This window comes from Aptenodytes patagonicus, chromosome Z (genome assembly GCF_965638725.1).
Source record: "Aptenodytes patagonicus chromosome Z, bAptPat1.pri.cur, whole genome shotgun sequence".
Classification (NCBI taxonomy): domain Eukaryota; kingdom Metazoa; phylum Chordata; class Aves; order Sphenisciformes; family Spheniscidae; genus Aptenodytes; species Aptenodytes patagonicus.
The window spans coordinates 65,770,061-65,786,572 of NC_134982.1; the positions used below are offsets into that span (position 1 = coordinate 65,770,061).

The 16,512-nt window shown below is 38.9% G+C and overlaps 1 protein-coding gene across 3 annotated transcripts in view; it reads left to right on the forward strand.

Annotated features, from left to right (window-relative positions):
* APC (APC regulator of Wnt signaling pathway) overlaps positions 1-16,512 on the forward strand; it is a 104,438-nt gene that overhangs the window by 41,865 nt on the left and 46,061 nt on the right. For all 3 annotated transcript variants that reach the window (XM_076362494.1, XM_076362493.1, XM_076362495.1), the window contains exons 3-4: positions 7,545-7,629; positions 8,576-8,777. In XM_076362494.1, the coding sequence (XP_076218609.1) occupies positions 7,545-7,629; positions 8,576-8,777 (287 nt within the window). The remainder of the gene's footprint in view (positions 1-7,544; positions 7,630-8,575; positions 8,778-16,512) is intronic.

Sequence of the window (16,512 nt, forward strand, 5' to 3'; positions counted from 1 at the left end):
TAGAGAGTCCGGTATTTCTCTTGAAAGTTACTTCTTGACAGAAATGCAGTCTGCAGGAAGAAATTGAACTTTTTTTCCCAGAAAATATATTTTATTAATTTTTTTTTTTTACAGTATTAAAACTAAACTAAAACTCCATCTTCTTCTGTCAGCTGGATTTCTTAGCCAAACCATGTCTTGTTGAATGAGCTGTGGTCTCACTATGAGTGGGTTGCATACGTCATGGAAATTGCACAGCTGCAGTCACCGTCAGAAACACTGTCTGCAGACAGCTGAGCTAGTAGGAGTGAATTCAGTGAGAGTGGTGAGATACAGATCTCACATAGCACTGTGGCATCTTGGACAGACAGTGCTCAAAATCCAATTACATTCAGTATAACCTGCCAAAATATATTGATTCAATAATAATGTATATTTTGCTTTCAGTGTAACTGAATTATGTTTTGTATTCTGAGATAATACAGATTTAAAAATTCACTACAAGCTAACTGTCTTTGTTGTGCACAGTAACGAATCACCTAGCTGTAGAAATTTCACATTATACCTGTTTAATAAGGGAGAACTTTGAAAATATAATAGTAGCATAGGATCTGACACTTTGAAAGTCAGGTCCTCTTCCAAATGGTTCGCCATATAGGCATTTGCACAGCAGATACGCATATACCCCTGCTCTTGGTGAAAGCCTATTTTAGATTTATATTCATCCCATTCTGCACAACAGTTGTGATAAAAATGGACAGAACGTGGTGACACCTTGTTTTGTTCTTTGAGTAACCATACTAGATTTCTACTTTTTTCCTCAAGTCTTCGTATTTGCTTTATTTAACTGCTTGTATGAACAGTCTTACTGTACATGATAATAGCTAGTCTAGTTTGAGAGTGAAATGAGCTGCATATACTTAGACACAAAGGCTGTTCGTCTGGAGAATTCTTAGGGGCAAGTTGGCAGAGTACTAGCTACTATCTTTTTGCTGCCTAGTAGTCTTCCATTGACATTGACAATGCCTCTTTTGAGGCTAAATTTCTAAAGATTTTACCTTCGAGTCGCGAAAATACTATTTTTCAGTATTTTCAACAAATGCATTTTTTGATGAACAAGTAGAGAGAAAAGCCATTGATTCAGCAGCAACATTCCTTGCCTGTATAAATATTTGTGGAATAGGTGCTAAATTCTGAGCTTCTGTAACTTGTGCTGTGTGAATTCACCCAGTATTTTCTTTCCAGTATATGCTTAGTTTCCATTTAATTTCGATACTTCCCTTCCCAACGTGTAAGTGCTTGAATTTTTTAAGTCTTTCAAGGGAAAATTGTAATCATGGTTAGCAGAGGAAACATTATATGCTTTTTTCTTTTTTTTTCTCCCTAATGTGAGCTTTCATCTTCGTTCTCAAGTTAATTCCCTTATTCAGTTGGATTTTGCACATGCAGAATGTTTTTGTGGTGCCCCCCACACACATGCCTTTCAGGAGGGAAGAGGTGATGTCAGTCTTAAGGCACATAAAGGAGACTGTCACATCAGGATTGTGACACGGGGCAGGAGAATACTGGTAGTACAGTAGATATGCAAGGGATAGAGCAACGGATAGATCCTCTAAAAATACTGCTAAAAATAAAAGTACTTTTGAAGATATTCATATGTATTGGTCATTTGATAAATTCAAATGTGTGAGTGGAAGAAACTCCCATAAGCTGAACTGATTTTTACAAATTGAATCAACTGATGAATTCTGGGAAATACTTCTCTTCAGTGACTGCTAAACTAATGCAGTTAGACATTTGCAAATAATGAAAAATTCAGTTATAGAAGTCATTTAGCATCTTACAAAACACAGACATTTAAAATATCAGTGAATTTATTTAAGCAGTAAAGAAGCAGCAGTGGCATTATATTGTGTTTGATTTGTGTCTTTTTAAGTTTGTTGGTATGATTTCACAATAAGTAATTCTTTTAGCATTATCTTTGCAATTCTAAAGATTCTACCAGAATCCAAGTAGGTTGGAAAATTGAATAAAAGATTCCTCACCCCCACCCCCCCAGAATTTAGGTGAAATTGAGCTGGTCAGACAGATAGATACAGTTACTGACATTACTTCAGACAGCATTCTTTCTGAGCATAAATCAGATAACACTAGTTGATCTGACAGTGGGCTTGCACTAAAAACTTAATAGACTTCAGTATGTGGTTACAGCAAGTGACAGCTCTTGAGCATGGTGGCATCAAGCGAATATTTTTCTTTTAGAAAATGACATTGTTTGAAATCGAAATGAACAACATCATTTCACATAACAAATGCTTTCCTCTTTCTACAAGGTTGAAAGTTGAGCTGCTCCAGTGTTTCACCTCAGTCAGCAGTGCTGTCATCATTGCTGTTATCATTTGGACCTCTGAGCAACCAGAGCGATTGCCTGGCACTTCAGGCAATTAGAAGGGCTCCCACCAAGCTTGATTAAGTAGCAGTGTAATTCGCCAAAATGTATAGGAGTAAAGGGCCTCTTCCACAGCTCTCACTCGGCCCCTGTGAGTGCCGTACCGTGTGTGATCATATTAAGGCACTGTCAAGTTCCTACAGTTATGAGGGGTTATGTAAGACATTGAACTGAAGTTTATGCTAACTATAAATGCATAGGAAGTAGTGTTCTGGTGTCCGTCCATCCCTGCTGTTTTGACATCTAATGGTTTTGTTGAATTTGAGTGATGGATGTGCTTTTAGTATATGTTACCTTTTTTCCTGCCCTTTTAAACAAATAGTAATTGAAACAATGTGCAACACTGGGTTGAACTTCAAAAATAATTTTCAGTTTAGAGTGCAATTGTATGTTAAGTTTTCAGCATATTGGGTTAAAAACATGAGTACGAATGCTGTCAGGAATATTCTCATTTAAAAATACTGCTGATCTGGTTAAAAATAATAGTTCTGAGTCATTCAGTGTGCATTATTCCCATTCTATATGGTGCTAAGATAGATGTTCAATTACTGTTTGAAATTGTAAACACTTTCTGTATTTGTGCAGTTAAACCTGTTTTTATACTCAGATGTTGTAAATACAGTGGTAACCAACGTAAGCATAACCTAAAAAACCTAAACTGAAGGATAACTCAATTTGGGTTTTGTTTACAAACATTGAAAGAAACACACAGTGAAGGCTCTGTGTGTGTGTGTATATACGTAGATGACAGGAATGTCTCTTCACACAGACCCAAGTATAGTTATTAGCCAAAAAGGAGCAACAGGTATGAAGAGTGTCTTACTAAAAATTGCTTGATAGAATAGCTTTTGTTGAAAGTTTTTTTAAATGTAGATTCATGCTTACCTTTAAAAGATCCCGTAAATTTCAAAACATCTTGTTGGCTTACTATTCCAGCTGATATTGGCCTGTGAGTATATCTGGTGTACTGCTGCCAGCAATTTCATGTATTTAATTTTCATTATGATTTTCATACATTTTGGCATTTGCTGAATACACAAAACTTTCAGAAAAGTAAATACAAGTAATAAAGCTCATTCTTTATGAATCAAGTAGTGTTTACAGAAGACCAAATATATCTAATTTGTCTGAATTGTCATCAGTGCTCCTTTTCCTGCCAAAGGAGAGGTATATGTCTAAACCAGAATGTCTTTTTACAGATACCGTCTTTTGAAATATTTCTAAATATGACTATTAATACTTAACACTTACAGTCCTCAAAAATTGAATATACTTTTAAATCTTAACTCATTGGGATTTGAAATCTGGCATTGTTAGTGTTGTTCCTTTGTGGTCCCATTCTTTATTAGCAGCTTGAGTAAATTCACAGCCCTTAAGCAGTTTTATTTACAAGCCTTACCACTTAGCTCGGTGCATGTACTGTTAGTTAAGGTGCTTTTCTTCTCAGTAGTTTTCCAGTTACTTGCTGACGGGTCTGATCTTTTTTATTTAATTATCCATAAAGTAGTTGTAACGTCAGGACTGTATTCATTTGTAGAGTACAAACAAACAAACAAAAAAAATACTGACATTGTTTCTGTACTTCACAGTCCAGAGACTGTGAAGACTGAAACCTTTTTAAATGATGATGAGTCACAGGGACAGCTCCATTTCCAAAAGCATTCTTTTGTACTTCTCCAGTAAGACAACATAAACTAGGTTATATTTAAGTGACCATTAAAATAATTTAACTTACATTCTTTAAAAGAACAGAAAAAAACTTTTGCAGCCTTCCTTATAGATACACTTACATTTGTGTGTTTTATCAGTAAGTCACTACTAAGTCAGTGAGGAATTTGCTTAGACTAATGCTATAAACCACTACTAATATAGTTATTCAAACTTGCATGACTAAACAATATGAATTTAACTTCAGTTAAATTGATTCAGGTTTATTTGTGGAGAAGATTTTACACTATTTAGCAAACATGATAGCAAAAGTAATATGAAATTATTGTGGAAAAGTACTATTTCAAAGCACTGTATTAATCTTGGGGGAAAAAAATGGGAGAACTGAATGTAAACAGCATTAGTGTTGAGTCCTGGAGTTATAGTAAGTAGATAAATAAAAAGTTGCGTTATCACAGTAATAGATAACTTGCCGTGTTTCCTCCAAATGGGTTATTGCAGAAAACTTTTCTGTTCCTTTATTCAAGTAAAATTGTAAATTCCCCAATTTGTCATTTTAGCACACTGCCTCATTTTCCACCAGTACCTGGCCCAGGGGCTGCATCTCCCTCTCTAACCTTTTTCTGCGTTGTCAGCTTAGATTTCAAAGTGTGCTGTGATTCAGTTTGAAATTGATGTCATAGCCTCATAATGGCATTGTTACCTTAGGAATGGTACTATAGAAAAGAAATGTAGAAAAATATAGAAAAGAACACTATCTACTAACTTGAAAAAAATCCATGTGCTGTTGAAGAAAAGGGGATAATTTAAATTTGAAAGTTACAACCTCAATTAATTAATTGTAGCAGAGAAAATTGAGAAAGGTGATCCAGTATGCTAATGTTTAACTGTTGCCAGTATTCAGAAAGAGCAGTCCTTAGCTGCCTGGACACATGTAATTTGGTAGCACAGGAAAAGGTGATAGTATTTCCACTTAGCTGTTCATATTGGCTCTTGAAGCAGGAAGACTCATTATGTAGGAAAGTATCCTGAACATACAATTTCTGAAATAGCAGAACTGCCACTCAGAGAGGTGAGAAAGAGGCTTCTAAGAAGGGAACGGATGGAGGGGTTGGAAGTTTGGGTTGTGTTTTTTCCCTGCACCAAGGTGCTGTTCTCAGAGGAAAGGGATTCATTAGTAATTTCTAAATTTATCTGAGCTGACGGGTCTTTCAGAAGCATGCAAAATGCCCCAAGACCACTCCACGTATCCACATTGCCCTTTTAGGCTTTTAAGCTAAGACTGCTGTCTGCAAATGTTATCTGCCCTTACATTAGATAATGTAGGAGTCCTTCTTTGAAAAACACCAGATTACTTGTTTGTCTGACTTCGCTAGCAAGGTAGATGTTATGTACAGAGATGGCTGGGCCATATGGCTAATGAGGATGCCCTTGAATGTACTTAAAAGCACAAGCACAGTGGAGATGTCTTTCCCAGAGTAGTGATTTTATCACACCAGACTTGATCCTAAAGGCTATGCCAGCCTTAACAGGTAGTGCAGTAAGAGCAGATCTGTAGATGAATTATGTTGAGGACCCAGCATGCATACTATATATGTTTCAGGGGATTTTGGTTTTGGACTAGCTCCAGCCTGGTCCCATGGAGTGAATGCCCATTAGCAGTCTTGAGTGTAACTGCTGGCTTGGTTTGATCGGAAAGGAATTCGGTTCACGGTCCGACATCACCCTACGATGTGAACCGAAGTACAGCTGGTGGGGCAGATGGGAGTCTGGTGTCAGACTGATCCAAACTAAAACGCGAATGCAGACACACACCTTGACTCCCATCAGTCAGGCAACACGTAAATTGGGAAATTTGGCCTCAACTCCACCTCCAGAATTATTTCCACAAAACAGTGTAAACATAAGTAGTGTGTCTCTACTCCAGAATTCCTCTTCCTCGAGTACCGGCATCTAGTTACATAGTGGGTGGCTGCAGTGACTGTGCGGCTACCATTTGCTCTGAGTCTAGTGCTTGGAGATTATTTCCCCAGAACTTTGTGCAGTTCTTTACTCAAAATCCTTTTACTTTTTTTTTGTGTGTGTGGGTGTACAGGGAACAACACTTTGAATACAGGAAAGCTCAGTAGTGTGTCTGTTTAAAGAATATCTTGACTTCTTGTAGATGCCATTTTGTTTCCTTTGAAAAGAGCCAAATGCATTTAAAAGGTACCTTCTGTACAAGTTGCAAGAACCATTAATGTTGACAGTAAGGTATGCTAGGCTCTTAAAAGAGCAAAACAGTGATGTGGAGATTTTCTTAAGTTGTCTAAAATTCATTAGTTTTCAGGTCTGAACAGAAGTACAATTCTGGGTGTAGAGTGTATGTATCAAAAATATGGGTGTACCTTTCATTATTCAGAATTGTTTTCATTTCCTGACTATTGCTGCTTCTAAAAATATTTTCTATGCCACAGTATGAAAAATGGTATTTTTGATATTTAAATTCCAGTAAGAGCATTTTGCCTTGTGGCCAGTCTTTTCAATTTACTTTTGCTACTGATGTATCCACCATTATGATATAGAAAAGGCATTCACTAACTTGCATTTAATCTTCTACCTGAATTTAGGCCACTGAGCATTAGGGACCTAGGGGCTTACAGGCCCCTTTTAGTGTGGTAGTCATTGTTCACTATGAATCTTTTTGTGCATTAGAAGTATATTCGTTCAGCTGTATAGTTTTATCATACATAGTTTCAATAGCACACGGCAATATTCTTGGCTTTGAAGCTTCAGCTGCGTGAAGCAGTCCTAAGTCTCTTTCTTGTAGGCATGGTGGTGGCGGTGGTAGTAGCAGTAGTAGTAGTAATAAGCCAAATAATACGACACCATGAAGGAATCTTAAGTCTTTTCCTCACAGGTGTGGTGGTAGTAATAAGAATAATATGACTCTCCTTGGTGGTTTACTGTGGTGCTAAGGCCTTGCAGAAAATAAATCCTGGGGATTACTTCTGCGCTGATATCTTTGAGGTTTAAAAAATGTGGTATTCAAGATACTTTTGTAACTTTTAGCTATGTATCCAAATTTTACTTTTACAAGACTTAACTTTAGCTACACAGATGGAGAAATTTAACTAATTTCTCTATGCTTCCATTTCTCCATCTGTAAATTCAAGATAACTGGTATTCACTTTGAGAAAAACTTTTAAATAAGCCGACAGATGGGACTACCGGAGAGGATGAGTTATTCAGGATATACTTTACATCGTGACAGTGCTTGGGGAAATACTGTAGAATATATTTGATGGCAATTAAAGTTATGATGCTTGATCACTGCTCACATGAAATACAGTTTACATCAGTGTCTCAGTAGCTGTTACGTAAATGTGCACTCGCGGGCAGCATAAGATGTAGTTACCTTGTGGTTTATTATTGTATGGATTTCTTAATTAAGCTTAATTTCTTACAGGAGGTGCTGAAACAGCTACAAGGAAGTATTGAAGATGAGGCAATGGCATCTTCTGGACAAATTGACTTACTGGAACGACTTAAAGGTAAATGTAGAATTATGTTTTAAGTAGATTCATTTGTTTCCTAGTTGTTTTTTCTTTGGGATAAAATTTTCTAACTCAGCTGCATCTTCTTTCCAGTGCTGACTTTGATGGTTAGGCATAGTCTCAGTGCCTGTTATTTTTACTAAGCATTTTAAGACACATTCTCAAAAAAAAAATGTTCCTATGCTGCTTTTGTGCTTTTGCTCCTGTTACCCTATGGCTTCATATTAATTGCTTTTGATACAACTTGCATTTCATTCAGTTCTTCAGAAAAATACATTTGTTTAAATTAATGATGGATTAGTTCCACCAATTTTCTAAACTTGTTTGCATGCCCTGCCCTCTCCATGTCATATTACTGGAATTGTATCTGTCATGCTGCAAATTGATGCCCCCTTCCCTAGAGCATCTGCTGGAATGTGCACCATCCCATTATATGGGATGTGCAGAGCAAGCCCAGACCACTGACTCCCTGTATACATCCATTATCCCTACCACTGAACCAGAAATATCGTAGGGTATGTCTACATTTAAGGGCCCTGTGGTGAACAGAGTTGTCATCATCTATGTGACAGTGAAGCATCAGCAGGATCTCTGAGAAGGAAGCTATTAGGAAGTGGGCCACAGGAACAATTCACATGACATTTATGCAAAACCCTGCCTGTTTCTTAAGTCCTCTGGGAAAAAGGCAGGCAGGCTCATGTGGGGATACTGTTCTGACTGTCAGGATTGCAGTTTGGCCATCTGCTCAGATGACTAGTATTCTCCAAGTATAGCATTAAGATTGGTTTTGTTCACATTATGTTCTTCTGTGGATTCCAATGTAAAATGTTCCCACCAAAAAATCATGGATTTGTTCTTCAAATTAGAAAGTAAGATAGAAATGATCTTTTAAATTTGTGCTGCTGAACTTCCACTCTGAAAATGTTTGCTCTTTATTATCCAGAACTGAACTTGGAAAGTACCAACTTCCCTGGAGTGAAGTTAAGGCCAAAGGTGTCTGTGCGTTCATATGGGAGCCGGGAAGGGTCTGTGTCAAGCCGCTCAGGAGAGTGCAGTCCTGTTCCCATGGGATCATTTCCGAGAAGGGGATTTATGAATGGAAGCAGAGAAAGCACTGGTTATTTAGAAGAGCTAGAAAAAGAGAGGTAAATTTCTTTGTTTATCATCCAGTATGGATTGACTTCTAATTTAACATGAAAGTTTACTGACATACCTAGTATTTAACTACCATGCATATGGTTTTGATCACTGATATATTTATCTTGACAGGTAAGGAAACCGGGAATCTCCATTATATTTAGATGCACACATTAAAAAAAATATAAAAAATCTTAAAACACATCATACAGTTTCTGCTGCTTCTTCATATATGCATTTCGTTGTTACCGTTTGGCTGAAGGTTATTTTATTTTTATCAGCAGATTGTCAGCATCTGAAATATATTTAGAGAGAGGGAGTGGAGCATCCCAAACATCTCTGTATCTCCTCACCAGTATTGATAAGTGGTGAAACTGTAGCACTGTGATGGTGCAGTCTCTTTCTCTTTTTTGCAAATAGTTACAACTACCGTAGCTGGTTGATCAGTTATTTACTATTAGCAGACATTTACCTAGTGATTCTGCTTTCTCAGCAAAAATGTCAGCTAAACAAAAGTACTCACTCGCTCTTCAAGATGTTGTTCCCATCTGATGTTTTGTGTTGACAAAATCATGAAATTTCTTTTCTTGCAAGGTAGTGGTATCCATTTAATAGGAAGAACATACTTTCAGGGCATAATACAGATTTGTAGCACTTTATCAATCACTTACAAAGGAAACACAAAGTAAGAGACATGCAGCTGTTTCCACTGAAGACATCTTTATATCTTAAAATGAACCTGACTGAAATCCCAGATGTTTTCAGAGGCCTGTCTGTAAGACAGGGTTTCCTAAAGATTTTAGTCATTGACAGCTGCTTAATGGATAGGATGTTATGCTCTGGGGGCTGCAAAACCACATAAATAGCAACACAATATTTTTATGCCTAATAGTCATTAACAAGCAAAAAGATCCACCTTGGAATTGTAATACAAAAGTTAGGTGGGTAGTAAGTGGTTTTGTGGGCAGCCCTTCAAGAAACCCCTCCTCTAAAGGGCCTTTCCTGGTGTTCAGTAAAATTTTTGCAGTCAGGAGCTGAAAGGAGTACACTTTTCCTCCAAGGTACTATGTCTAGGTCCCTTTCTTTTGGTCCTATCAGTAGAATGAAAGTAACTTCCCATGGGTCCGTATTGAGCCTCTTCTAGCAGCCACTCTATTTTTTCATTTTCCTAGTCAGGATCACTAATCATATTTGTTGCATTCATAAAACCTAGATTCCTGAGGAGCTGTATAAGAATATTTAGGAATTTGGGAATCTCTTCCCACTTGCTCATGCCAGTCTTCAAGAACCTAATGTGTCTGCCATGTTCCATCTTGACAAAACAGTGTACTTGTTCGTATTCTTCCAGTGCTTAAGTGTAGTTAGGACTTTCAGTTACAATTCAAGTGAGCTCCAGGTCACCTGGAACAAGGAGTATTAATTTATAGCAACTGGAGTTCTTCAAGGTGGTTAGCACATCTGATTTATGATCTGTGATCCTTTCCCACTCTCGTGGGACTATCACTAAGGTGATAGTTCTTTGGACATTTTTTTCAGCGGTAAAGACAGCTTAGGCAGTGAACTGGCCTTTGTTCCAAATAACGCTGGAAAAAAAAGAGATAACAGTATTTTCACTTCAGATGAGCTTAGGCAGTATTACTGTCACAGCTGATGGGGTAAAGATTTGTGCTGTGGAGAAGATGATCTGTAGAGGCGTGGCCAGATCACATCTGTCTTCATTATTAGTGAAATGATGGATAGTCCAAACTGCCCTATTCTTTATGCTGTTTCAGGGGACATGTAGGAGCATGTATGGCATTGATGCAGACCCTGGGTAGCCAAATGAATCAGAACTCAGGGTGGGGAGTGTAGGACCATGCATCTGAAATCACTGCAATTTCTGAAAGAAAATTAACCGCTTATTTTACTATGCTTTGTGTCTGAACTTGTTTGGCATACTTACTAAGTTTCTGTGTTTCTAAAAATATATATAAACACGTTTTATTTGCTAATAATTTTTTTTTTTGGCACTTAAATAGAGTTTCAAAGAACTCATGGAACTGGACAAGCCTTAAAATATTAAAATGATTTAGAACAAAATAACATTTTTTGGAAACCTGTAGCAGGGGAACATTTCCACTCAGTATCTTAACACACTGGCACACTATATGCTACGCGTGGGCAACAGTGGGCGAGGACCAAATCATGTATTAACTGTGTGTGAACTTGGCAAATTCACGAGATGTTTATTAATAAACTAATTCACTAGATGTTTATTAATGTAAACAAGTAAGAAACAAGAAAAAATTGCTAAAATTGTTTTGTATTGAAAAATTTATTTAGCTTGGCTAAAAGTGATCTTCTGAGGGGAAGAAAATTAATCAATTGATTCACTTACCAGAATGAAGATGAAATTGTCTGCCTGTTCCTCATTTGCTTAGCCCTCCTCTAATTTCAAAGTCAAAAAAAGAAAAGAGGAAAAAAGTGTGTGTGGGGGTATGTTTTTAAGTTAACAATTTAGAATACACTATTAATTAAATATCTCCTGCTTTCTTTTTGGCTGTTTCCAGGTGTATTTGATAAGACACTATCAGCAACAAAACTTTTCAGCGTACACTGCAGGTTACTTCTTGTCTTGGTTTGCCTTTTGCAATTTAATAAATTTAATAATCTCACCTTTGTAAATTCTGTAATTTACCACTAAAGATGACAGTCTTATCATGAATTTTTAATCAAAATGTTTGTATGCCTTGTTTATTCCTTCCGGTTTATGCCACTCCGTTTTTATTTTCTTAATGTTGATTTTGAGCATTTTCTCTGTCTCATAACTTCTTTCTCCCCCTACTCTTATATCCCTTTGGCTGACTGTACAACTTACCTAAGGCTTTACAGCATCTATCAGCAGTGTTTCATTTTCAAGATTCTATTTTATCACCTAACAGTTGAAGTGAAGGTATTAATTATAATTGTAATTTACATAGTGTGAGTAGCATATAGTTTGTTTCCCTTCTCCCTTTTAACTGGGAATAACATTGACATAATTATGCAGAAAAGATTTCCAAAAGAAACCAATTTTCTGCATTCATTCAGCTTTATCTATTGCTAGAAGCTTCAAAAATACCACGTTAGAGAAGTCTTTCAAAATACCCACCCTTCAGAAAAGCAGTTTGAATTGGAAACTTTTTGTTAACTTGTAAAAATAGAGTAAAGTTCCAAAAGCTTGCTTCAGTTGCCTTGCTGCATTCTCACGGAACTTGACAGTGTATGACAGAGAACAGAATTTTCTCTGATACTGTGAAAGTCCTGATATAAACAATTTTGGGGTGTAAAAAGATGGAATAACTGCGCTGGGTTTTTCCATCAATTTTCTTCCATGATCAGTAACAGCTCTTCTACCTTAAATGCTCTCCTAACCTTAAGAAGTTCCAGAAGGCTGAGAAGGAGCTATACTTCTGGTTGGTATAGTGTCTGATAGTAATGTTAAGTGCGGGGAGCAGTTTATCAGACACATCTACAGAGACTTGCTGCTTATTTTCATAGAAATTGAAGTGCAACCTGCCATAGTTGTACCAACCCTTCAAGCTTTGTGCTGAGGGACCTTAAAGGCATTGTTAAAACCTGAATTCTCATGGAGCAGTGATACCAAACTAGTAATCCCAAATAAAACATTACTCAGAAGCAAAAATGACACTATAAAATTAAAGGAGTCGCCCTCAGGTCATGCATTATGTTGTTTATGGAGCACTGATGGTTCCTAAGTTCTTTTCTTGCTTCTAGCATCCATTCTGCTCATCAAAACAGATTGAATGACAGAGTGTCTCACAAACTGAATACCCTACATTTTACAAGAGGAATTTAAATCACATGTTCAGTTAGCTGAAAGTAATCCCTCTGGTTTCTACTACCAGTTCTTTGACATCCAGAGGCAGAATTAGTCAGTCCTTTCACATTTGCAAATACTCATGTCGTAAAAATACTTTTTATAGGGATTGCATTAATTATGCTTTTGCAAATTTGATTTCACAAACTGGACATAATCGGTGCATGGGCACCCCAGGTGGTAAAAAGGGGAGCCATGCAGGATGCCTGTGTGTGCAGGGAGCAGGCACCCAGGGTATATGTTAAGAGGATGGGCAGGTGGGAGGCCGAAAAAATGGCTTTCCTCACAGGCTTTCCCCGAGCACCATCTATTAGCTTTTCCTTCAGTCTGGCTTCCTGCCAGCCCCATCCTTGTGGCTGAAGAATTACTGTTTTCCTGTAATCCTGCTACAGTTACCTGCAACAGTATGGTAATTGTTTTTTGTTGCTTCTTTTCACAGATTTTGATTGTAAACCTGTCTGATGTAAAAGCTACCCAGTAAATTACTTTAATGTGTAGTCTTGACATTCCTAAAACAGTTCTGTTTTAACATAACTGTTGAATCAAATCTGGAAATTTATGTCATTCTGTTCACGTTTAAAAATGTTTAGCACTCTTAGATGTGTGTAGTTTTTCAGTCTCCTGCAGTTGTAGCGAGGGATCCTGTCGACTTTAATTTTCCATTTGAACACTGGTCAGGTCACTTGCATTGGGTATGGAGTATAAATGTTAAGTCGCCAAAACTAGTTTGAAACATTTTTAAAGCAGGAACTCAGTTGAACAGATCCCTTAAAATACATATTTTTAAATTCTTTCTTCTACATGAAGTTCTGTCATGTGGAGGTTTGATTATCTTCATCTCAAATCATGACTGGGATGCATTATCAAAGTAGTCAGGGGAAATTTGTATTTTTGTTGTTTGCTGTGGTTTTGTTCTGTAACAACTTACAGTAATTATCCATAATGTGTTTGTGTGCTTTATGAAGGTACATATGGCTCTTGCTCAGAAAGACCACAACCTGAGTTTAGAGAGAGGGATGCAGAAGTTAAGGGATGGGAAATCATTCTGGGCAAACTTATGCAGCTTTCTGTCCTCTGCCTAAGTGTTGATTTTACCATTTCCATTAATGTTAATGAGCAATACTAAAATCTCAGAAGGAAGAACAGTGCTTGTAGGAAGCATTTATAAGAAATTAATAAACTTGTATTAAAAAAAACCCCACACAATAAACAAGAGTGACTTTTCTGTATACTCCTACTAGCCAGATTTTGCCTGAAAATTTTAATAAGCGTTTTGAAAAGTGTTGTAACTATGTGTCCTCGTTTCGGCTGGGATAGAGTTAATTTTCTTCCTAGTAGCTGGTACAGTGCTGTGTTTTGGATTTAGGATGACGATAATGTTGATAACACACCGATGTTTCAGTTGTTGCTAAGTGGTGCTTACACTAGTCAAGGACTTTTCAGCTTCTCATGCCCTGCCAGCGAGGAGCTGGGAGGGGGCACAGCCAGGACAGCTGACCCCAACTGGCCAAAGGGACATTCCATACCATGTGACATCATGCTCAGTATATAAACTGGGGGAGTTAGCCGGGGGGTGAGACCGCTGCTCGGGACGTGGCTGGGCATCGGTTGGCGGGTGGTGAGCAATTGCATTGTGCATCACTTGTTTTGTATATTCTTTTATTGTTGTTGTTGTTGTTGTTATTCCCTTCCTTTTCCGTCCTATTAAACTGTCTTTATCTCAACCCATGTATTTTACTTTTTTTTTTTTCCCCCTCCCGAGTCTCTCCCCCATCCCAGTGCAGGGGGGAGTGAGCGAACGGCTGTGTGGTGTTCAGCTGCCTGCCAGGTTAAACCACAACAGTCCTTTTGCCACCCAATGTGGGGCACAAAGGGTCGAGATAACGACAGATCTGACCAGAGCATGTCAAGGCAAATTTGTTATAAGCATTCATCATATTGGTTTAACAGTCGCTGGTCACAATGTTGATTGATTTGCTCTCAAAGTTGCCGTGCTTGCTCTCAGAGTTGTCTTACGTCACACCTTACTTGCAGTTTATGTTCCCTGTTGTGCTGTCTGTCACCTCTGGGACCGGATCAAGGGTATCATTTTGCTGCACTGTGTAACACTTCTGGTTTATGATGTGATAAAATTTTTGGTTGTGAGAGTAATTTTTGTATTTATACTTCTGTATTTCTACGCAGCATTGCCATCATCTCCGTACCTCGGGAGTAATTTTTCTGAAACTATTAATAAGTACACCTTCTACCTTTTCTCCTTGGGGAACCAATCTATGGGGGAGATGCTCCTTCACCTTCCCTTTCTCCTTCACAGGCTAGTTACAACAGCTCTTGAGAATTTTGAATATCCTTGGGATGTTCAAACCAGCATGGTCCTATTGCTGTGTCTCCTGAATGTGGTTCAGGTCGTGATCTTGTGTAAGGTTAAACAATTATTTACAAATACCATCCAAAGATCAATCCTAGCAACAGGCACTGTGGCTACTCAAACCCCGGTGACAGGCACTGCAGCTAGTCCAACCCCCGCGACAGGCACTGTGGCTACTCAAATCCCAGCGACAGGCACCACCACTACTCCAACCCCGGCAACAGGCACTGCAGCTACTCCAACCCCAGCGACAGGCACTGCGCCTGAACCAGAGAACCAACCCGTGCCGGTATCAGTCGCCCCTGTACACAAGAAAATCAACTTGTTTAGTAAGGGATGAAGATGAACCAGTGCCATCACGAGAACAGGAGCAAGAAGAGGCAGAACCCATAAATGAGGCGGTAACCACCCGATCCCTATCCCTGAGTGAGCTGCAAGATATGCGAAAAGATTTCAGTCATCGTCCAGGTGAGCATGTTGTCACCTGGCTGCTCCGATGCTGGGATAACGGGGCCAGTAGCCTGGAATTAGAGGGCAGGGAGGCCAAACAACTGGGATCCCTTTCCAGGAAAGGGGGCATTGACAAAGCAGTTGGAAAAGAGGCACAAGTCCTCAGCCTCTGGAGGCGACTCCTGTCAAGTGTGAAGGAAAAGTATCCCTTCAAGGAAGATGGTATATGTCACCCAGGCAAGTGGACCACCATGGAGAGGGGTATCCAGTACCTGAGGGAATTAGCTGTGCTGGAGGTGATTTATGATGACCTGAACAACGAGCAGTTATCCAAAGATCCAGATGAAGTCAAATGCACATGACCCACGTGGCAGAAGTTTGTACGGAGCGCACCATCATCATATGCCAGCTCATTGGCAGTAACGACTTGGAAAGACGGTGAGGGACAAACGGTGGATGAATTGGCTGGTCAACTCCGACAATACGAAGAAAGTCTCTCTTCCTCCCTATGGGCCTGCATCTCGGCTGTGGATAAACTGTCCTGGAAGGTCCAGCAACTCAAAGAGGATATGTCCTACTCCCCACCTGTACGGACCAGTATCTTGGCTATTGGGAGTCAGCGTTCTTTTGCTCAAGAGAGAGGATATAATGGGTGCACACCACGGCGCACCCTATGGTTTTACCTGCATGACCACGGAGAGGACATGAGGAAGTGGGATGGGAAACCTACCTCAGCCCTAGGGGCACGTGTACGTGAGTTGCAAGGAAAAACAATCGCAAAAGGGAGTTCTCCCAGAAAAATTGCTGCTCCAGTTTCCAGTGGGCAGTTTCCCAGACAGAGTAGAAGGGATGATCTTACTTCTGATCTTAATGAAGGGACTTTTGATTTGTATTTACAAGAACTGAGTAACGAATACTATGACCGGGAGTAGAGGGGCCCTGCCTCCAGCCAGGTGGAGGAAAGGGACAACCGGATTTACTGGACTGTAGATTCGATGGCCTGGCACATTGGACCCACAGGAGTATAAGGCTCTAGTGGACATTGTTGCACAGGGTAGCCTAATGC